We start from the raw sequence: 23,082 nt of genomic DNA, 5'->3' as shown, positions 1-23,082 counted from the left end.
ATTGTTTATCTCTGTTTCTTAGGTTGTTTTACTTTTTTTCTTGTTCTTTCTTTTGAAGCATATTATTCTGTCTCCCCACTTTGTTTTTCTTTCTGTCTGTGTTTCTATGGATTAGGCAAAATGATTACTTGTCCTAAAATTGAACAAATGGTCCTGTGTACATGTTCTCTTTGTAGTCTGTGAATGCTTGGTGAGTTCTGCTGGTTAGTTGGAGCTGTAGCTGTAAATGATAGTTGTTTTTTTAAATCATGGCTTTTTATACAAAGAAAAAAGGGAAAATACAATAATTAAAGAAAAAGAAAAATGATAAATGAAGAAAAGAAAGAAAAAATTAGAAAAAGAAAAGAAAAGAAAAAAACAAACAGAAGAGAAAAAATCAAATCAAAACAAGACAAGATAAATTTTTTTAAAGTAAAATAATAATAATAATATAAATATTTTTTAAAGAGCACACACAAAGCCACACCTTGTATTCTGTGCTCAGCACTACAAGGTAACTGGTGTGGGTTTGTGGACCCTGGGTTCCTTGAGATTGCCAGCTGATCATTGAGGTGGACCTTGCTCCAGTCTGGACTTCATGGTTGGTTGGGGAGAGACTATTCTCTCAGTTCCCTGACACTCTTAATGAAGCTTTTGTTTCTGGGCCCCAGTATGACCAGGATTGCTGTAGGCCTGTGGAAACTGGACTTACTAAAGTCACAAGCTCACTGAGATGACTGGACCCACCTGCATTGGCATCTGGACCCTGCTCTGGTCTGGGCTTTTAAGGTGGGGTGGGAATATGAATCATGTCATTCTCCAGTCCCTCTGACCTAGAGAGCATTCAGTGGCTCCCCTAGTGCTTGGAGGTATTCTAGTGTTATCCCTTCTGTATCCTCGTTTCTCTTTGAATCCACCACTTTGTTTCTGTATCCAAGGACAGAGGGTTCTCTTCCCAGTCCCTCAGTACTATTCCACTTCATTGTGGCTCACAGTGTGGGGGGATGAGGATTCTCTTCCTTACCATGTATCCATCTCTTTTCTTTTTCTCTTGCTGTCCACTCTCTTTGGCTGTTCGGTGGCCCTCAGTTCTTCTTCAGGAGCAACTGTTCTATTAATAGGTGTAATTTAGTGTGTTCCAAGGAGGAGGTGAGTTCAGGGTCTTCCTATGTCACTATCTTGAACTGAAACCAAGAAAAAATGGTTTTCAGATGAATTAAGTATACCTTTGCTAAATGGAATGAATACCACATTTTCTAAATGAGAAAATTAAGTGAATCTGTAGGGTCCTTGAACTTAGACATGCACTTCTGTTCTTGGAAAACATTTTTATACTTCAGTAATAGCCTGGCTTTTGCAAAGTACTTAACATTCAGGGGTCACATGAAGGTTTTCATTGAAAATCATTCTGGAGAGAAGTTGTATATCATAATTGCTTTTGCTCTACCAAAGGAAGTTATAGCTCTATTCATCAGTAACATTTGACTGAGACTGATCATAAATTCTTACATATCCACAATATAAAAACTTGGAGAATAGCCATAAATTTCCTTATGTTTCTATGGCAATGCAGTTTTCTATGATAAGAATTGTTTCTAACACCGAGAATGATAGAATTAAGACAACACATTCTTATTCATTTCATTTCTGGCAAAATACTTCCATAACCATCTTAGATTAACAGCCCTAATGTGAACACTATTATCATAGACAGGTTTTTTTTTTCATTATTTTGTTTGGTTTTATTTATTTCTTTTGTTTTGTTTTTGGTAATTTCTATTATTCTAGAGCTACATTATATCATGAATGTGAAATCAAGTTACTATCTTTTAAAGTTATCTGAGATGGTCCTTTTCTGTTTGTGTTTATGTCACTAACTAAATAAACATTTAGATTTTTAAATTTTATTTTATTTTTACTTTTTGTGTTGCTCTTATGTTCAGTGTCTTATAATGATATATATTTATGTGACTTAATTTTTTAAAAAATTTAAGCTTCATTGCCTATTTCCTCAAGACATTCTATCTCTCATATGTAGTACTTTTTTGATGTTATAATTTATGATCTTATTAATATTAATATAGACACATTTGTGTCTATATACTTCCTTTTATTTATATATGTATTTACTTCTCTTTCTTAAGAGTTAGTAATATAATATGCACTTTTCTCCAAGTTGTTTTTTCACTTAATATAACTAAAGAGAACTCTACAGTAATGTAGTAATGGATAAAAGTACACATCATTCATTTTTTCATTTCAGTTATTATCCACTTGAGGATGTAACAACATTTATTCAGCCACTAGTAAAGTATATTTAGGTAATTACTTATATTTTATTATTGAAATGCAAAAAAATTCCTTGAAGTGGGTTTCTGTGTCAAAACTAAATGCTAATATGACTTTTTATTATAATAAAATACACATAACATACAATTTACCATCTTAACCATTTCTAAGTATACAGTTTAGTGATACTAATTCATTCATAAGGTTGTGCCTAGAACCCTTTCCATTTTATAAAACTGCAGTTCTATACCCATCAAGAAATAATTCCCTAATCTTCTCTTCCCTGCAATGCCTAGAATACTCGCTTCTACCTACTGTCTCTGTAATTGTGAGTAAGTACTTTATGTAAGTAAAATCATGCAGTATTTGTCTTTTTTATGACTAGTTTATTTCATTTTGTCCTCATGGTATAACATGTCAGCCTTTCACTACCAACTTATTTGTGTCTTGGAATCTAAGGTGAGTGTCTTGTAGATAGCATATAGTTGGATTATTTTTTTAATCCATTTGTTTGTCTTTGAGTGAAGAATTTAATTAATTTACATTTAACGTCATTACTGATAAGGAGCGACTTCTGTCATCTATTTGTTTTCCACATAGCTTACAGCTTTCTCATCCCTCATTTCCTTCAGTACTATCATCTTTTGTGTTCCATTGATTTTTTTTTTTTTTGGAGAATTTAAATTCCTTTCTTATTTCCTTTTGTGTATATGCTATAACTGTTCTCTTTGTTTGCATCATGGGAATTATATTTGAGTCCTGAAGTCATAGCACTCTAATTTGAATTTACATTAGTTTAATAGTGTAAAAAACTCTGCTCCTTTCTAGCTCAGTCCTCACCTTTTTAGGTTGTTTATCTAGCATATTCACATGTTTCTCCATCATGTGCCTGAAAACATAAACTAATAATTCTTTTAAATTTATTAGTCTCTTATGCTATGTAGAAACCACAGAGTGAAATTATAGATGGTTGTTACTATAATACTAGCTTTTATAATTGCCCATATATTTACCTTTTGTGAGATCTTTTACTCCCCCTCTGCTTCATATTATCATCTACTGTCCTCACCTTGTAACCCACAGGCTCCCTTAACATTTCTTGCAGGACTGGTCTAGTGGTAATGAACTCCCTCATCATTCCTGGAATATCTTTGTTTCTCTGTCACGTCAACATGACAATTTTGCCAAATATGGGATTTTTATTTTTTTTTTATATTTTGCTTTCCATTAGCACTTTCATTATATAGGGCCACTCTCTTCTGGCCTCCAAGGTTTCTGATAGGAAATAGGCTGATAATCTCATTGAGCACCCTTTGTATGTGATGATAAGTCCCTTCTCTCGAGCTGCTTTACAGATTCTCTCCTTGTCTTTGTCTTTTGGGTTAGATTATGAAGTTTCTTGGTGTGTCTTTAAATTCATGTTACATGAATTTTGTTGAACATTTTGGATCTATATCTGTATCTCTCATAAAACTTGGGCAATTTTCAGACTTTATTTTTTTCCCCCAAACATTCTTTCTGCACCTTTCTCTTTCTTTTCTCCTTTGAAGACTCCCACAATGTATATGTTGGTACTGTTCTCTTTTGTTTAATCTTTTCTTGTTGTTGTTACTCTGACTCAGTAATTCCCTGGCCCTATCTTTAGTTCATTGATTCCTTCTTCTGCCTTCTCAATCTGTCTTTTTTACTGGAATGAAACTTTTCATTCCAGTATTGTCTTTTAAAGCTCCAAAATTTCTTATAGTTTCTTTTTAGGTTTTCTTTCTCTTTATTGATATTTTCATTCTGTCTTTGATTTTTACTGGAATGAAACTTTTCATTCCAGTATTGTCTTTTAAAGCTCCAAAGTTTCTTATAGTTTCTTTTTAGGTTTTCTTTCTCTTTATTGATATTTTCATTTTGATCATGTATCAGGTTTTTGACTTCCTCTATAGCTATTTTTAGTTCCTGAGGATCTTTAATACAGCTGTTTAACATCTTTGTCTAGTAGGAGATTCATTAATCAGGTGTTTTTCAGGGGCTATTTCTGTTGATTCAGTCTTTCTTTTTTTTTTTCTCTTCCTTTGAATGGGCCATACCTTCCTGTTTTTATGTACACTTGGTGTTCTCATTGAAAATTGTACATTTGAATCTAATAATGTGGTAACTCTGGAAATCAGAATTTTTCACTTTCCTAGGATTTGCTGGGTTTTGTTTCTACTTTTGTTGATTAATTTATTTTTTTTATAGTTGTAATCTGTCTCTGTGCTGAGAACTAGTCTAAAGTGAAAATACTTAAGATTTTCTCAAGTAATTTCTGAGCCTATGCCTTCCCCTGGGTATGCATGGTGACTTTCTAATTTCCCCTCATGTATAGTCACATTTGGATGTCCTTCTCTTTAATGCCTATCTTCTGGGGGGGGGGGGGGGAGAGTGAAAAAAAATGAAGAGGGTAAAGAGGATGCTGCCTCTCAAATCTCCTGGAAGTTAATTCAGCCTAGCGGAGGGGCTTATAAGAATGGGAACAATGAGTGTGAGTGTTTGTGTGTGTGTATGTGTGTGCGTGTGTGAGAGACACAATAGTCACTTACACCTCTGTGATCAGAAATAGGATTTTCCAGGGAGATCACAGATCTCCGCTATTTGAAGAACATGGTCCTTTGTGTCTAACCTTGCTCCCAGAGGTAGTATATAAGCTTCTCCAGGAACATGGGTCCAGCTCCCTGCCAAGTGGGTAGTAACTACTGTGCTAAGAGCTGTAATTGTTAGAAATTAGTCATATTTTATTGTCCAGACCTTACTCTGGAATTTGGAAGACTTTAATAGACACCAGCGTTCTAAAACATTTTCATCAGACAGATTTTGCCAGTTGTTGTCTACATGAAGAGATAGATTCCTAATGCTTCCTACTTTGCCATTTTCCCAGATTTCCCCAATGCATCATTTTCATGGATATGCCAAGTTTTCCATCATAGGTTTTATAACATTCTTTCAATAATACCAGAAATGTCTGGAGATGCATGTTTTTTCACAGGCTCACCAATAGAGTATGATGTCCACTTTGGACCACTGCTAATCTAACAAACAGGAAATGGAATCTAAGTTTAATCTCAAATTTAATTTGCATTAGTCTTCTTGTGTATAAAGGTGAGCATCTTTGTATTTGGTCAAGATTTGTTTCTTTCTCTTTCTATGAATTCTTTTCATTCTCTAGCCCAATCTTTTTAATGTATTGCTGATCTTTTTCTTTCGTAATTTGTAAATCTGCATATGTTAGGGATATGAACATTTTGTGTCTGTTGTTAATTGCAGATATTATCCCTAGTTTGTCATTTGTGGTTTTACTTTGTTTATTGTGTCTTGCCAAGCTATTTTGTAATGTCATCAAATTTATCTCTCTATTCTCTTATTGCTTCTTGATTTTGAGCCATAGTTAGGAGAGATATGCCCACTCTCACATTATAGTAGAATTCATTCGTGTTTCATCTATTACTAGAATTTGCATTGTTTCATTGTTTATTATGTATGAATATACTCTCCATTTGGGGTTTACTGTAGTATAAAAAATGGATTCAATTCTATCATTTTCTGTATGGCTGTTCTATTTGATAAATGCTAGTATTCAAAAATCCATTTCCCCTACTGTTTTGAGATGATTACTTTATCATATGCTAAACTGTCATGTGCAATTTTGACTATTTCTGTATTTTCAATTCTATTTTACTGGTAAACTTTTTTTATTTTCCCTCACAAAATGCCCCGGGAGAGTTTCTCTTCTTGTCTCAGTGTTGAAGCAAAGAAGGAATAGAAATTAATCCATTTTTTAATATGTCTGGCTCTGGCAATCTGGATTTGAATGCATGCTTTGTCTTATATTGTCTCTTTGGTCTTGAACAAATTATTTAATATCTCAAAGTTGCCAAGTCCTTCTCTGTAAAATGGGAATGATTTACAGACTTATTGATGATTATTTGCTCCCAGTACACAGCATTTAGTACACAGTAGCCTTTAATAATTGGAAACCATAGTTATTTCATTCTTATGGTTGTTGTTGTGCCAAATGAATACATATACTCTATAGTTACACAATTTGACTTCTACTTATTCTTCACATTGAGAAAAAGGATGTCACATCATACAAAGGAAAATAATGCAGTTGAAAGAAACTTCTGCGGGAAGAAATGTATTTCAACTCACTAAAATGCCTGTACTTAAGAAATACCCTCTCTAGGCATTAAGAATATCATCAATACATTTTTATTTAATATGATTAATGTAATTAGCTAGATTCTTGCCTTAAGAAAAGTATTTTCACAGCTGGAAAAGAATATGCTCATTTTAATTTTCAAGCAGCTTGATGTTTGGTACAAATTACTAGTCTTTGTTTACTACAAGATGCAGTGAAAGACCAGGCAGGCTATAATTAAGATTTATGCACCATTAAAACACAATTTTATACTTCAAAATTTGCTCTCCCTACACTTAATATCTCTTTTCATGTGATGAAGTTTCAAATTAATTAAAGAGCTCTGCTAATAAAAGATATTTGGAAAATCACCCCAATAATAAATACTTTCCATCTTCTGACTCATAAGCTAATTAATTGTATACCACATTTGTGTCTCCTTTCCCTAGACCACATGATTTTGAAAGTTAATTTACTAATGAAATTGTGATTCTGTTCCTCAGTTAATGAAGGGAATTAGATATAGCACACACAGATACTATGTATTGCTTTCAATTATGTGCCAAAATCTCAATGTCTTTCAGGGACTCCTGAGGATTACCCACGATTTTTCCATATGCATCCTAGGACTGCAGAACTTAGCCTCTTGGAACCAGTAAACAGAGACTTCCACCAGAAATTTGATTTGGTTATTAAGGTAAATTAAACTAATTTCTTCTCTCTTTGTATTTATAAACTCCTAATCAAAGAAACCTGTAGTGGCTATTGTAGGCACTTTTATGTTACAGAAATTAAAATTAATCTGACCGCAATATTTAAAAAAGTGAAGTTCAGCTATTTTAATACATTGCGCTTTCTTTAAGATAACTGTTTATATTATGATGTAATTTAAATACTGAGTATTTTTGTAAGAAATGCCTTGTCCAAATATATATATATAATGCTACATAATATAACTGTTACATTTTCTAACATTTTTTTTTCTTGCTAAAAGGAATCAATTCTTGACCACAAAAACTGCTCATAAATATATTTTAAATGGGCATGAATTTATATATTTTTATTTTAATATCATATTACGTATTAAAATAATTTTTTTTCTTTCTAACATAAAAAGAAAAGATCTTCCCTGTCCAGAAATTCTTTCAATAGATGTCTCATTAATTTCTTTATTTTGAAAAATGATCCTAGGCTAGAAAAATTATCAAAGCTAGGGGAATCCATCTGGCATTACACTTACAGTTAAATAATATCTACTGTATTGTAATAAAATTGTTTAAGAAGCACTGTGAAAACCAGGAAGATCTGTCAAGTAATTCTGATAGACTTTGCTGGCAGGTAAGATTGGAGCTGGACAGTGAAGGAATAATGGCAATTTATGGAGTAGCAACGAGGGTGGGAGAAGTACTTTAATAGAACTGACCAAGCAAGGACTTGGAGTAAGTCTGGTGTGTAATATAAGTCCTTCTCATAAACACAGAACAATCTATAGAAATGCACATTGAGGGTATTCTTTTATAATTTTAAACTGTTAAAGGTAGAGAAAGTAAGATAAGGAAGCTTACGGAGCATATCCAAAGTTACTTAAGCACACTTTTCATAGAATTAGAGCCATAATCTTGGTGGTAAGATCATTGATGCAAATGTGGAACAAAAATCTCAGCCAGCATAAGGAGCTGGCTCCGAATTGCCTCCCTGAGAAGCAGCAGCTCTGAGATTCACACTTAGGTTGATCTAAGCGAGGGCCATACTCTTATCCCTTCACCAAGATGCAGTTGCTTCAAAGTGGTGGGTTTAATTCTCTGTTGGTACAACTGCAAACAGAAACACGCAGACACACATTTGATTTTAGTTCAAATTAGGACATATTTTGTGGGCACTGATCATGTTATACGTTACCAGATCAAAGGTTATGGGTTGTCCCCCGTTCTTGAAGATCTCTAAGGGTAAAGAGTTGTACATGCTGGTAAATCAAATAGGTCCCATCAACACGTAACAGGAAGGCATCTAAAAAGTGCTGGAAAAGTATAGAATCGGGGCATATAAATTAATCTGGGGATTCCAGGAAGATGTTCCGCAGACTACCCTGAGCTACCTGTTGCTGCATCAGAAAGTTTTTGGCCAATGAATAGAAGTGGGAAGTATGTTTGAACATCAGGAAAAGCCAAAGTAAAAACTAGAGACGTGTTTTAGCAGGCTACAAAGAGTTAACAGGGAACCGAGGGATAGGGGCAGACCAGGAGAGCCTCCTGTGAAATTGCTTTTTCTTTCGATTTTATTCAGTAGGGGTTTGGGAGTCATTCAACAAAGACAGACTCCTTTTACCATTTGTATAAAATGGCCATGCATGAGATTTATCTTCTTGCACTGACTATTTCAATTATCAGGGAACTATATAAAACTAGAAAATATGTATCCATTGTCTATCCTTCGTCTCCGTGTAGGCCTGTGGTGCTGCTCTCTGTAGGAGCTAAGAAAGCTGACAAGGCACTGTTACCAAACTGCCTCATTTCAGTCCTGAAATCAATTATTTTCCTTTACTATCAAACTTAGTTGTCCTGGTGTACCCGGGTACAATGAAAAGCAGCCCATCAATTATAGAAACAAAAATCAATTAGAACAGGCCATAGATAATTTGTTTATGTTTTAATAACACTTTATATTATTAATGGAAGTTTTTACAGACATTATTAGATTCAAATTACTGTGTTTTGTGTGCAGTCAAGGGGATAATAAGCAAAGGTATCAATCTATACGAATAATAACGTGCCACCTGCTTGAATAAGAGCTGAATATTGTGGCTTTGTACAGGGATCCCTTGAAGTGTAACAGTCTGGCGGGTCTCTGGAGTGAGTCTTTCAACTTCTTCCCCTTTTCTTATTTCAACAATGTTTCATTTTTCATTGGAAATAGAAGTTTTTTTTTTTAAGATTTTATTTATTTATTTATTTGACAGAGAGAGATCACAAGTAGACTGAGAGGCAGGCAGAGAGAGAGAGGGAAGCAGGCTCCCTGCTGAGCAGAGAGCCCAAGGCAGGACTCGATCCCAGGACCCTGAGATCATGACCTGAGCTGAAGGCAGCGGCTTAACCCACTGAGCCACCCAGGCACCCGGACATAGATGTTTTTAATGAATTTGATCCCCATTTCTGTTTTGGGAGCTAAGGAAAAACAAAATGAAGTATTTCCTCTTCGACTTTGAAAATTCTGCTTTAGAAAGCTATATGCACATTTAACAGGTGGGAAGCATCATAGTTAAGAAATTTTTCATCTTTATTCCATCCATATCAGCCAGGGATTTATTCAGGATACTGACAAAAATGTAAAGGTGAACTCAGGGAAACAAAAGGGAGTAGCCCACCAACTTTCGAATATTAAAGGATTGAAAGGAGTCCAATGGAAAGAGGAAAGGATGTTCCATTTCAAACACTATCCCAAATGTTAAAAGATTGTAATCTCTTGAACATTTTTAACTGAAATACACATATTGAATAAGACTTGTACGTTTGGTTTGCCCAGGAAGGTTCACATTCATGCCTATTGTCTTTGTATAATTATTCATAATATCTCTTTCACTCCGAAAACTGGCCCAGTTTGGATGAAAAGTTATGTGATCACCATAGTTACAAAGCAAAAGCAACTAGGAGATATATGAAAGCATATTTTATTATCTGGGTAATAATGAATCAGTTCATGCATAAATTATCTATTACAAAGCCCAGAAAATTCACTTTTATGATTTTAAGTGCAGTAATTTTTTAAAAAAAATTATTAATTGATATATTTATACTCTTGACACCTAATACAAACATCAAGTGGGTAAATTATTAATAATTCACTGTCTCACAGTTGCTCAGACATAATTGTGTTTCTTTATGGAAATCTCGTGGATTCACAGCTAAAGTGAAGCTCACGGACATGATCACACCACGGTCTCTCCAATTTTCTGTTTTTAACATTTTATATATTTATTTGACACACAGAGAGAGCATAGGCAGAGGGAGTGGCAGGCAGAAGGAGAGGAAGAAGCAGGCTCCCTGCTGAGCTGGGAACCTGATGTGGGACTCCATCCTCATGACCTGAGCCGAAGGCAGATGCTTAACTAACTGAGCCACCCAGGCACCTGGTCTCTCTGATTTTTAGGTTGTTATTGCCAGCCTACAGTAGCTGTTTTGCAGGCTGAACTACAATCCCTGTCTTTCCACACCGAGGGCATGTTAACCTGAGCCTTCATCAGCCACCCTGAACACTCTCTGTCCAGCCAGCCTGACACAGTCACCATCCTCTCAGTCTGCCATCTTCTCTCCGGCCCCCATGCATCTGTGGATGCTGCCCCACCTCGTGAATGTCCCTTCTTTTCCTCCTGGGCACTGTGGGTCACACTGTCACATCAGCGATTGCATCAATGTCTCACTGATGCATCAGAGGCTAAGACACTCGTTCTGGAAAGGCCTTACCACAGCCTAGAAGCCTCTCCCCACATCCCGCTTGTCCCCATGATGGCTCTAACGGTCCTACATTGAATTTTCCTGTGTATTTTCTCTTGGACTTTACAATAGGGCAGGTGGTCATATATTTCTTTATGTTGTGGCCCAAGTGTATGTCAAGTGCATAGAAATGCTCAAGAAATATTTGTCGTAAGGTATTCTCCCTGGCGCAAACTTCTAGGGCAACTGATTTTGCGTACCTACATCTTCACTGTATTTAAATACCTACTTTTGAAAGTGTGAGCATTTGATATGACTTCATCTTGTCTGTCTGTCTAGAATAAAGATGCAATAAACTTCTCAAATAAATTCAGCTCCTGGAATAAAAAGGTCAGATCTATGTGAAAGCAGAGTTTAAAGCTGTTTATGAAAACCGAACAAAAAACACTCCTTCTGAGCGGGGGGGATACACACACACACACACACACACACACACACATACATACACACATTCAAATATATACATATGTATATATATATGTGTGTATATATACACATATATATATTTTGACACAGACAAGAGCCACAGAATTGAAACTGGAGAACTTGAATATCAGTGCGGATGGGACAGTGATCCTGGCAAGGTACTTTTCTCTAGACATTTGACAAAGACAAGAAAGTCTCGAGGCCTGAGAGGACAGCTAGCATACTCACAGATTTGTGATTCCACAGCCTAGAAAGTGCTTGGCCTTTGTGTGAATGATAACATCAGTGATACTTCACAGGAACTCAGTAGAACCCTCAGAGACACTGTTTTTGAGGCTCACAATGTTTGTAGTTTTCAGTTTGCTAAGTCTTTGGAATGCGTAACACTTACTTGCTGTGGGAAAGAAAGAAAGCCATTGAAGTTCTGCATTGAGGAAATCGCCAGTATGGAAAGGGTGCTTTTAGATGATTTCCCACCTGCCTTTGGCTCAGGTCATGACCCCAGGATTTTGGAATCGAGCCCCCCATTAGGCTCCCTGCACAGCGGGGACGAATACGTCATTTATGAAAATGAATAAAAGGGAAGAATACATCGTGTCTTCTTGTCTCACATTTTTATTCATCCAGCTGAATTAGAAGAGAAATGGGATGCAGCAGTCGAATATTGCGGGTCTCCAAATGTGCAGGCTGACAAAAGACACACGGAGGTGATATTTTAGTTGGCCACCTTCCTTCCTTACAAGGTGACCTGCTGCTGCTGCTTGGAAGAAGAAAAGCCATTTATCCATTCTGCTCACACTGTCTTGATTTTGGCAAGGCCGTCTTGTCTGCAAAGGTCATGGTAGGAGTACACAGCAAGTCCAGATATCGTAAAATGTCCAGTTGGAGCCACTTTCTGAACGGCCCTGGCCGGCAGTCCCTCCCCACTACGCCCCTTCACAGGCGACGACTCCCACCAGCCTCTTGCACAACCATTCCCAACAGGTCCTCATAAACCTCTTGGTTGTTGCATGGAGAATTTAGAGATACGGTAACAACTCACAAGCTAGATAGGTCTGCTTACCATTTTTTCTCAAGAATAAGCTGGTACCTAGGAGAAACACTAAACTCTCACTCTCCCTAGCTTCCAGGCTCTGAAAAATAACCCACTTGGAGATAAGGGTTTTTCGGGGTTTGATTTGTTTTGTTTTGGTTTTGGGGGGTTTTGTTTTTGTTTTTTGGTGTTTTTTGTGGGGTTTTGTTTGTTTTTTTTTTTTTTATAATGATGATGTTTGAAATTCAAATATTCCAAGATGGAATTTTCCAGTCCACTGGTTCAAATAAGACACTTCAATGGGGTTTTCTTCTGGTTCAGAGAAAAGAGAAAACTCAGTGGGAATGAGGTTAGAACTCTGTGTGGGCCTTTGCTGGTTGGAGAGGCAGATGGCAGGGCACTATAAGGGAGATAAAAGAGTTAACAGTATTCCAGAGTAAAGTGACTACTTCATCACCTTCATAATTCTGTTTCTGGTTAGCCTCGCTATTTACAGCTAAGATGATTCCCATGTTCCAAGCACCAGCTGAAGAGCCTGATGTACCTGTGATTAGCAGGGGTTTTCTGGGCCTAGGTCTTCCCCAGAGTGACTAGGTTTTTCTTTTTTAAATCATTCAAAATTACGTTAGTCATTCTGGTGTCAGTTCATATCTCAAACACTAAGCAAAGAGGAAGATTTTTATTATTGAAAGATATATAGGAACTTTGAAGATTCAATACAATAAATTATGAACAGACTGGTCATATTCTTCCAGTGAGGATAAAATATACTTCAGTTTATTAAAAATATTCTTTTGGTGGGAAGCATGTCAGTATGATTTTCTTGTCATTTTATGAACCCTTGTTGGGTATGGTTTGCCTATATTCTCTCTATGGAAGACATTTTTTTCCTTTTTTAAATTTCCAACCAAGACTGTATTTCTTTGCTCTATTTGTGACATCACAAACAAACCACTTGTGTAATTTAAAAAAAAAAAAAAACACTGATTTTTTGTAATTTATCTGATAAATTATGTTATGGGTCTGTAAGTTCTCAAATATTTTTAGTCACTATTCTAAGTGCCCTTGCTGTGTCAAAATCTTTAGGCATTCTTTTTAATTTGTTAGAGTATGGAAGTTTAAATAAAGAACATTTCTGTAGGGTTAAGGCACTGTAATTTTCCAAGAAGGCCCAAGAAGCAATGAAATATACTTCTTTTTAATTATTAATTAGTTGGTTTTATTAATATAATCTTTGACCTAAGAACAGTGGCTTGCCACAGCCATCTCTCCCTAAGACATCTCAAAAGAAAAATGTACTCATGTAGAAATTAAATGTAACCTATTGTCACGAAGGCTCTGGCCCCAAATCCCTTCTAGAACTTCAGTGAGCTGAGCAGGATCCCACAGAGAGCTCCCTTACACAAGTGAGGTTCCTGCACTTTCATTTCCAACTGTTCTGTCCAACTGAAATTTAAAACTGAAGACCTACTAATTCTTTGTAGATAAGCCTAGAGCAGTGCTGGCCTCTGCTGTAACAGCTTCCTAGGAACCTGAGGCAGAGAAGAAGTAGCAGACCTAACTGGTCCCCAGAGGTCTCCTGGCTCCACATCTCATGGTCACCAAAAGTGCTTATTTCTGGAAGGCAGGTTTCAGGGCTCCCCGCACTGAATCAAGACACCCATGTGTCTCTCATGACATTTGAGTGTGAGAGCCCACCATGTATTAACATCATTCAGAACCCTGTAAGGCAGGGTAACATTAAAATAATAATTAAGGAAACAGACAAATAAATACCTATCCGAAAGCCTGACTGAGCCTGCAGGAATGTGCTTTAACAGGGACCTCACATGAGACAGGGAGTCATCAGACGAGAAGGGCTTCAGAAACCACAGTGTTTGAGAAACACTGATGGAGAGTACAGTAGGCAGGGTCTTCTTTGGGAGCCTGCCTTTAATGAAATGATGGATGGGAAGAGACAAGCATCTGGAATGTTTAAATATCCTTGTAATGTTGGCTGTTCCATTCACATCCTAGATCAGACTTTATTAAATGCGCTGTTTGCCCTTGAGTGTCCATAAATTAATTTACTACCTTACTATAAACTAGTGGCCACAAACTAGTTTACTGTGGTGGAAGCATGTGCACATTTGGGGAGAGCAAGTGTATAGCAGGCTTTAGTAAACTTTTTTATTGGAAACTGTCCCTCTTGCTGGGTTTTTACAAACCAAGACACCCAGATATACCCAAAAAAAAAAAAAAAAAGTGTCCAGTTGTCTCTCCACTCTCTCCTGGCCACTACTCCCCACATACCTAAAAACCCCCAACTGCATGATTATAACAATGTACATTACTTTTGTCTGTTTCAAATTTGTTTTAAGATTGTATTTATCAGTTTATTAATTTAATGTATTAATTTATTTGAGAGAGAGAGCTCAAGCTGGGGCAAAGAGCAGAGGGAGAAGGACAAGCAGGTTCCCCATACAGGGCTTGATCTCACAACCCTGAGATCATGACCTGAGCCGAAATCAGGAGCCAGGCACTCAATGGACTAAGCCACCCAGGTGGTGCTAAAATTGTTTTCATAATCACGGTGAAGTATCATATCTTGTACCAGAATCGTAATAGCATTGTGTACCTTTCCTTTTGTTCAATAGTTTGTTTTGTTGTTGTTGTTGTTGTTGTTGTTGTTGTTGTTTTAACTGTGGCTAACCTCTGAGGCATACCTTTCACAACCATATACTGGCCACTTACGAAAGAATCAGTAACAATGTATCGTAAAAGTAATGTTCCAACTTTCATAAGCATTTGCTTCCAAACAGAAGTCCAAGTCATTCTTGTTTGAATCCCAAGGCAGGCGTGTCTCAATGCCTGGCTCTTGGAAAGGTGTAAACGAGTAAGGTTGTTGATGCTAATAAATAAATTGGTTGAAAACATGAGTAAATCGATTTTAACAATCTAAATCGGTTAGGAAAAAGTGAGGGTAATTTCTGATCAAAGAGAGAAAATGGGAGTATAAATTGAGCCTTCCAGCAAGATCCTCCCAAACCAACCCTCTTCCTCGGGTTTACTTGCAAGTTGCATTGAGGAGTGGCAACGAGGAGAGTATGAAGCCTGGGTGTCATGGGCATGTCTGGTTTTCAGAGTCAGCCTCCGACTGAGCCAAATAAGCAGCTCCTGCATGAGCACAGGCAGGCTTGACGAATGGAATCCTTTGTCTCCTGGAGGCTTGATTGAAGAGAACAGTCTTCTCCTGGGGTCTAGGAGAGAGACGGAGTTCATGGAGTGAGAAGGACAGGAGCATGATGGAGGCCCTGAAACTTTGGTGAGAGAAGTGACCCATTCTGGCTGGTCTTTCACAAAAGCACAGGCTCCCCTTATGAGCCTAGGGTGTTGACCAGGGTGGACGCAGCCAGAGAAGTTAATGTGATCAGGGGCAGATGGTGGTAGTGAAATCAGGGTGGTAACCAGGGAGGAGGTGAGAAGTCGTTAGATCCAGCTTGTATTTTATATTTTATTTTAAAGTGGTATTGCTCCTATTCCTTTTCCACAAGTGATTTTTTAAAGCCTTTATTGATTTATTTGACACTGTTTTTTAAAAGATTTTATATATTTATTTGACAGACAGAGATCACAAGTAGGCAGAGAGGCAGGCAGAAAGAGAGGAGGAAGCAGGCTCCCCGCTGAGCGGAGAGCCCAATGCGGGGTTCGATCCCAGGACCCTGGGATCATGACCTCAGCCACAGGCAGAGGCTTAACCCACTGAGCCACCCCTATTTGACGCACTGAGAGAGAGTGAGAGAGCACAAGCAGGGGGAGCAGCAAGCAGAGGTGAAGGAGAAGCCGACTCCCTGCTGAGCAGGGACCACCGCCCCCAATGTAGGACTCTGGGATCATGATCTGAGCCAAAGCCAGATGTTTCACTGACTGAGCCACCCAGGTGCCCCGTATTTTAGTTTATAGTCAATAAAGTATTCTCTCGGATTACCCATGACTGTGCACAGAAGCAGGAGTGGAGGCAGGTGGAGGAGCCTGAAGACTTGGCCGCCGTGACTCGTAAACAGCCATGGAGTGGGTTTATGAGGGTGAGAACTCCCTTTAGCAATGTTTGCTGATCCCCACACAGGTGTGAGGTGGACCAACATGCTGAGATAGACAGGAGAGGTCAGCTGGGAGTCATGAGGTTACGGACACTTCTCAGACAATGACATGCAGCCAGAGTCCACCAGGACCTGAGTGGGAGGAGGAGGACACAGTCCAGCCCTCCTTCCTGGGCCTCTCCAGCTGTCAGGAGCGGTGGAGAAAGGGACAGATCAGCAAAGGAGAATGAGGAGACGTGGGGAGCAAAGCCAGGAGGAGACCAGGAGAAAGTGCTGTCTTGAAAGGCTGCTGAACAGTGCTTGAAATGCTGAAGATAGGTCGCAGGGATAAGGCCTGAGAACAACGCCAGCTTGCATCCAGGTCAGAGTCCTGATGGTTTTCCAAGAACAGGTGTGTGAGGGCAGGGCCGCCGAGCCTGACCTAGGCGAGGGGGTGGGGTGGAGTGGGGGGCTCGGGAACACCTGTGAGGAGGGACTCCCCCCACCCCCCAGTGGTGAATACATGGGTGTGATGGGTACGTCTTACAGGTTCACCACAAAGATCTGACTGCCGAGGAGAAAATGATCTCCTCTTACTTTCTTAGAATTTATTTCCATGTCTTGATCATCGCCCCCATTTTCTCTTTCTCCCCTAAATCCCACTATCTAGTTGAAAGGGTTCACGTTAGAGATGGTGGGGCTGCTTGCCACCGGTCCTCAGGTGCAGGGAGGGAAGGGACTATCCACACTTGCTCGTTTTAATATTGAAAAAGCAGTAGTTTGTGTCTTTCAGTGTTTTGCTCTCCAAAGTAACTAAATAGTGTATTTTTCTTCTACTTTTGCTTTCTTGGCTTTTAGTTTCATTACTGAAAATGGGACTCATGCCCAGAAATAGTCCAAACAAAATCTGGCTTTTAAATATAATGCTTAACTGGTAACGACAGATGCGGTAGATAGAAATAAAGTTACCTTTATGGGATTAAGTGATTTCTTAAAAACGCCGGCTCATTTTACTTGACCTGCTTTTTGTGCTTCTCATCTCATTCACCAGTGATTACAGGGGAACCAAATAAGTCAGATTTTTGAGAATTTCTACTTATGTTGTTTAGAAGCAGAGAGGGTAGGATGACAGGTCTGATGCATGGTCTTGCAGCAGAGCAAAGTGTAATAGTATTAATTTGTGTTAAGTGCCATATTTTACCTCTAATTAATCTGGAGTATCCACGTTATTAATATTCTTTCCTGCCACTAATCTCTTCCATCCGTCTTACATTTGTGTATTCATTTGCATTCTCTGAATTAGACAAACATGTTGTGAATTTCCCTCCGTAGCCTCTCATAAATCAAGACACCTGAATTTGGGTACTTTCCTGTCTGTTTCTTACATGTGATGCGGCCTTGAACTTAAAACTCATCCTTCTCCTTCTCCATGAACACAAAGGAATAATTTTTGTGTTTAGAGAGGGGTATACAAAAGAGAGTAAGGGTTAAGAATGTGGACCTTGGAGACCGATACCTGGTTAGCTCTCCTGAAACACTGAAATCAGACAAAGTATGTGATAGCAATCCAAACATACCGACCATACTAATGACAAACTAATGTGAGGGTTAAAAGAGTTTCACATGTTATGTTTAAAGATGTGCAGAATTAGATTCTTCTCATAGATCTGATTTGAGTTTTATTTCCTTTTCATTGGATTACTTTGTTTTCATCATGCAGATAATAACATGTTTTCCTGGCTTCACAACAGGCAGTGAAAATTAACAACCTACAAGCTAAATGTAAAACATAAACTTCTTTCACCGGAATAAAATTTGGCTTTTTGTTTTCCTGTCACTGTCCATAAATTGTTTTCCTGTGTGTTTATTGGGCGAGGGGGATGGGGACAAATGATAGATTTTGTGACTTTTCATGACATCACTAGAATGTCCATATGGATAGGACATAATGGCTTTTGGAATAATTAGCTACAAAATAAAGGCGAGAGACAAAAGGTCCTGTTCAGAATGACTTGCATGTACGAATTGCTCCTGCTTTAATCAGATCACAGTTGCTGGGTCGGAACCCCATATGGACCAATTAGTTTCATCCAGTATAAAAGCAATGTTTTCTGGTCTTCGACTGTACCTCTCACCCCGATCAGCTGTGCTCAAGGAGCCTGTTCTGTGTCACAGAGGGAAAGCCTAGAAGAGTGTCCATGGCTCAGCACAAATTAATCATAACCTCTGGATGCAGAAGGAGCTACCCATGGTGTCAACAGCACATATGGGCTATGTGTGAGAGGAATACATAATTCTAGAAAAAGCTACACATTATTTCAGGATTATTGTCCTCAGTGCAGAGCAGAGCTCATGAACATTTACACTGTGGACCCCTCTTGGCAGTCTGTTCCCAAAGAAAATTCAAATGCACAAAATGAATGGCATAATGTTATAGAGGGAATCTAATTCATTGAGATGGAGTTACCAAAATATTTTTTAAAAAGTTTTTATCCATGCTTTAAATAACATAATGCTACAGTGACTTTATTCATTACCATAAATTCAAATTAGTAATTAGCATAAATGATATTTCAGAATATCTTCAATATTAATACTAATGTGAAGGAAAGAAAGTATTGTGATTTTTCTTGGTTCAGAGTTACCAGCCTTGCTAAACATCACTGTGATTTGTTACTTACCCTATTAGTTGACGAAAATGCTAAATTACATTGGAGGAAAGTGCACAACTGTCTTCTAGAAGGCCTAGGTTCTTGCCTCTGGGTTGAAAAATCAGAGATATCTATCTGAGCTATTTATAAATTTTCATGACCAAAATGTTATTATTCCTTCCAGGAAAGCACTCCAATATTTAATGTAAAATATTTAACTTTCACCTGGAATTGATTTCAAAATACAACTATTGTGGTTATAGGGAAAACTTATTAATAAAAATTGACAGTGGGGACTTTGAATTTATTTTAATAAATGTACATTATATTGGGTTGTATCAAGGTTTCCCCTAACAGGTGGAGGAAATTTTCCAGAACTCAGATGTGATGAAATCTTCTCTCAAATAAAACTTTTGGATTCATATAGAATAAGACAAATTTTCTTAATAAAACAAAAAGTCAGGGGTTGGTGTTCCCCCAATTCCCAACATGACTACATGGCCATGGAAAGAAAATATATTAGAAATATCAATTGTCATCAATTTTTTATACTAAAGGGGAGAAAAAAGAGGATAACAAACATATTTCTAGGACAGGAATATCAATTTTACTTGAATAATGTATGCAATTAAATAATATTTGAAATTCTACAACTACTAAAAGTATTTCATTGAAATCATCTCTGTCCCATATATGAAGCTTTTGAGGACTTTCCATGGGCAGAAATGTAGTCTTAATCTATTAATTTTATATGGAAACATCAATTATTTGGGGATTAGATCATTCATGTGGAGTTAGAAGACACAGAGGAGAATAAAGTAAATATGATACTTTATGAATCTTTTTTCCTTGGACTTGCATATTTTTTTTAAAGATTTTATTTATTTATTTGATAGACGGAGATCACAAGTAGGCAGAGAAGCAGGCACAGAGAGAGGAGGAAGCAGGCTCCCAGCTGAGCAGAGAGCCTGATGCAGGCCTTGATCCCAGGACCCTGGGATCATGACCTGAGCCGAAGGCAGAGGCTTTAACCCACTGAGCCACCCAGGTGCCCAGACTTACATATTTTATCAGCAATTTACCACATGTCTTCTTTCTTGGTTTTCTGTCTACTTATGTGAAAGCATAGCTATCTCTTCTTTTTTTTTTTCTTTTAAAGATTTTTATTTATTTATTTGACAGACAGAGAGCACAAGTAGAGGGAGAAGCAGGCTCCCCACTGAGCAGGGAGCCCAATGCGGGGCTCGATCCCAGGACCCTGGGGTCAAGACCTGAGCTGAAGGCAGAGGCTTTAACCCACTGAGCCACCCAGGAGCCCACAGTTATCTCTTCTAACAACATTCAGCAGCAGATACAATAACTCACAGCAATGATTATTAATATATATTTTTTAAATATATGCTGAATTTTAGGACAGGAGACCAAAAGTTGATGAAGCCTCTGTGGACTTTCTCTTCCTTATTTATGCTTTCTAAGGGCCCCTCAACTCTACAGCATTTCTTCTTTCTGTACTGACACCCATTCGAAAAAGAATCCTCAAAAATAGCATGAAAAGTGACCCTCTAAGATGATCCAAGAACATACAACATTTTAACCTTTTTAAAAATTCTTTTGTAGGCTGAACAGGACAATGGCCATCCTCTGCCTGCCTTCGCCAGTCTCCATATTGAAATCCTGGATGAAAATAATCAGAGTCCGTATTTTACAATGCCCAGTTACCAAGGCTATATCCTGGAATCTGCCCCTGTGGGAGCAACCATCTCTGACAGTCTAAACTTGACCTCCCCTCTGAGAATCGTGGTTCTGGACAAAGATATAGAAGATGTAAGCTCAGTATAAATGTTGCTCTTGTTTCCTTGACGCAACTTATTATATTTATGTCAACAGGAACTTTGACAAAGATGTCGCGATGGGAGCTATGGAATAGAGAACAGAGTCCTTGTGAATAAGAGCCTCATAAATGACAATCTTTGCGTTGTCATTTCATTTCATGTCAAGAATACTATAAGAAAAGAGCATATTTGAATTTAGCGACCTTTTTTTTTTTCAGTTTTATAGATACTGCATATAGGGAAGAAAACAAATGTTTCATTTATATTTGCTAAACCCCCAGGAATCTTTTTTATTAATATGGGTTAAAAACTGTATATACAGTTGCTGATAGGGAAGAGTCATGGCATTAGACAATGAGTCTACAAAAACACAAAGGCAGGGCTGGAGTATGATTTGGGGGACTTTGCTGACACTATGTTATTTGGGGGCAGCTGATTTGCTCCTGCTTCTGCTGGTGGTTGTGCTGAAGCTTAGATGGTCTGCTCTACACATAGTAGTCCATAGTGGTGACACTAGCTTACACATTGGGAAATGTTCCAGGCTGGGCGGATCAGCCTATTTTTCCCCTTCAGTCCCTCTCTGGTTGTAGAGAACAGACAGAAAATCTATACCAGGCCAGTCAGAGCACTTCCAGGAAAGGAAAAACAAAGGACTGGAGCTGGAAGGTTTTGGCATGATGTATTAAAGAAGTGGAAAGGACTTTTGAGCCACTGGAGCCAAATGTCCTGGCCTCATGGCAGCAGTTTGTCACCAGCAGGGGAGAAGGGGCAGAAAAGAGTCCTGTGGGTGCTGTCGGGTAAGACTTTCCCTGAGGATGGAGGTGTTCTGCAGCCGTGCTGTTCACCCCAGGAGCTGCGAGCCCCGTGTGGTTGTGCAGTGCTCAGCGTGAACTGGACTAGGAACCCCATTTTAATGTTGTTGTTGTTATTTTTTTTTTTAATTAAGTGTAAATCATCCCCTGTCACTAATTGGACAGAGCAGCTGTGGAGTGTCCCCCAGATCTCATTCCATGGGTTTTGTCATCTGTCTGGTAAACGAACTTCCAGACTTTTTTTTTTTTTCTCTTTCTGGAAAAAGTGTGTAACACTTCACCAAGGCTTTGACAACTCCATGTGCACACTCCTCTTCCCAGGTCCCTTCCTGCCTCCCAGTCCTTTCTCTTCTCTCATCCACCATTCTTGTCTTTCTTATTTCTCCTCTTCCATCTCATCATGTTATCACGTCACAAATATCACAGCAGTAGCTGTCACTGAGTTCTAAGTACCTGCCAGACAGTATAGTAATTGCTTTATCTTGTATTAATTCTCTTAAACCTCATGGCAAACATAATAGATGAAATTTCCCATATAGCAAAAGGGGAGATGGAAGCTATTTTAAATGCCTAACAGTGATCACAGGGTTCATAAATGGTGGAGCTGGTCCTTGAGCCAAGGTCTACGGGAAGTGAAGTCCTTGATTTTAAGCACCAAACTAAAGCCCCTATCTCTTTGCTACAGTCTGGCTCTAATCTGACTATGATAATGGCTGATGAATGCTACAGACTTTCTTCCAGAAAAGTGCATATCCATGCACAACTTCCCATCCTGGCTTTAAGGGGTTAGGGGGTCCCCTGAATGTCTTCATTTAGTGAATGCTTGCTAGGAAACTCAGAGTCACCCTAATATGTTTTATATAGGCTAAGTTACTGGTAGAATGAGTGCTGTCCCATAAATTTTGGTATGGCTCCTATTTCATTTTTAAATTGGAATGCATAATCATACTTTGAGCAGTGACTAGCTAATTTGTGAGATTATCATGGTTTATGTCACACCTTCATGAACACAGTGGTAAGCAAAAGCTAAATCCTGAAGAAGAAAAATAAAAACAAGCAACTAAATCCTGAAGAAAAAGAAAAAAAAAAGGCTAAATCCTGAAGAAGTTTTAGTTTCTCCATAATTGCAAAATGTACATGTCTGTACTCATTGATGTATTTACTATTATTATTATTATTTTGCTTGATGTGTTTATATTTCTGAATGGTTGCACACTAAGCCCTACACTAGTTTGTGTACATGCCGACTTTTCTGGATTTTCATTCTCTTTAAAGATTTTCAGATTGCTTCTAAGAACCTATCAAGAATGGTGGGACTTGCAGGGTGTCACTGAGGCATGTCGGGGAGCT

General features: G+C 38.1%; 1 protein-coding gene across 1 annotated transcript in view; it reads left to right on the top strand.

The window, feature by feature from the left end:
• PCDH15 (protocadherin related 15) overlaps positions 1-23,082 on the top strand; it is a 1,700,294-nt gene that overhangs the window by 1,374,532 nt on the left and 302,680 nt on the right. The window contains exons 14-15 of the mRNA XM_082719991.1: positions 7,018-7,130; positions 20,706-20,912. Coding sequence (XP_082576117.1) covers positions 7,018-7,130; positions 20,706-20,912 — 320 coding nt within the window. The remainder of the gene's footprint in view (positions 1-7,017; positions 7,131-20,705; positions 20,913-23,082) is intronic.

The sequence above is a fragment of the Mustela nivalis genome (assembly GCF_964662115.1).
Source record: "Mustela nivalis genome assembly, chromosome: 2".
NCBI classification, from domain to species: Eukaryota; Metazoa; Chordata; class Mammalia; order Carnivora; family Mustelidae; genus Mustela; species Mustela nivalis.
The sequence above is the reverse complement of the archived record's forward strand: the minus strand, read 5'-3'. Positions and strand labels throughout refer to the sequence as shown.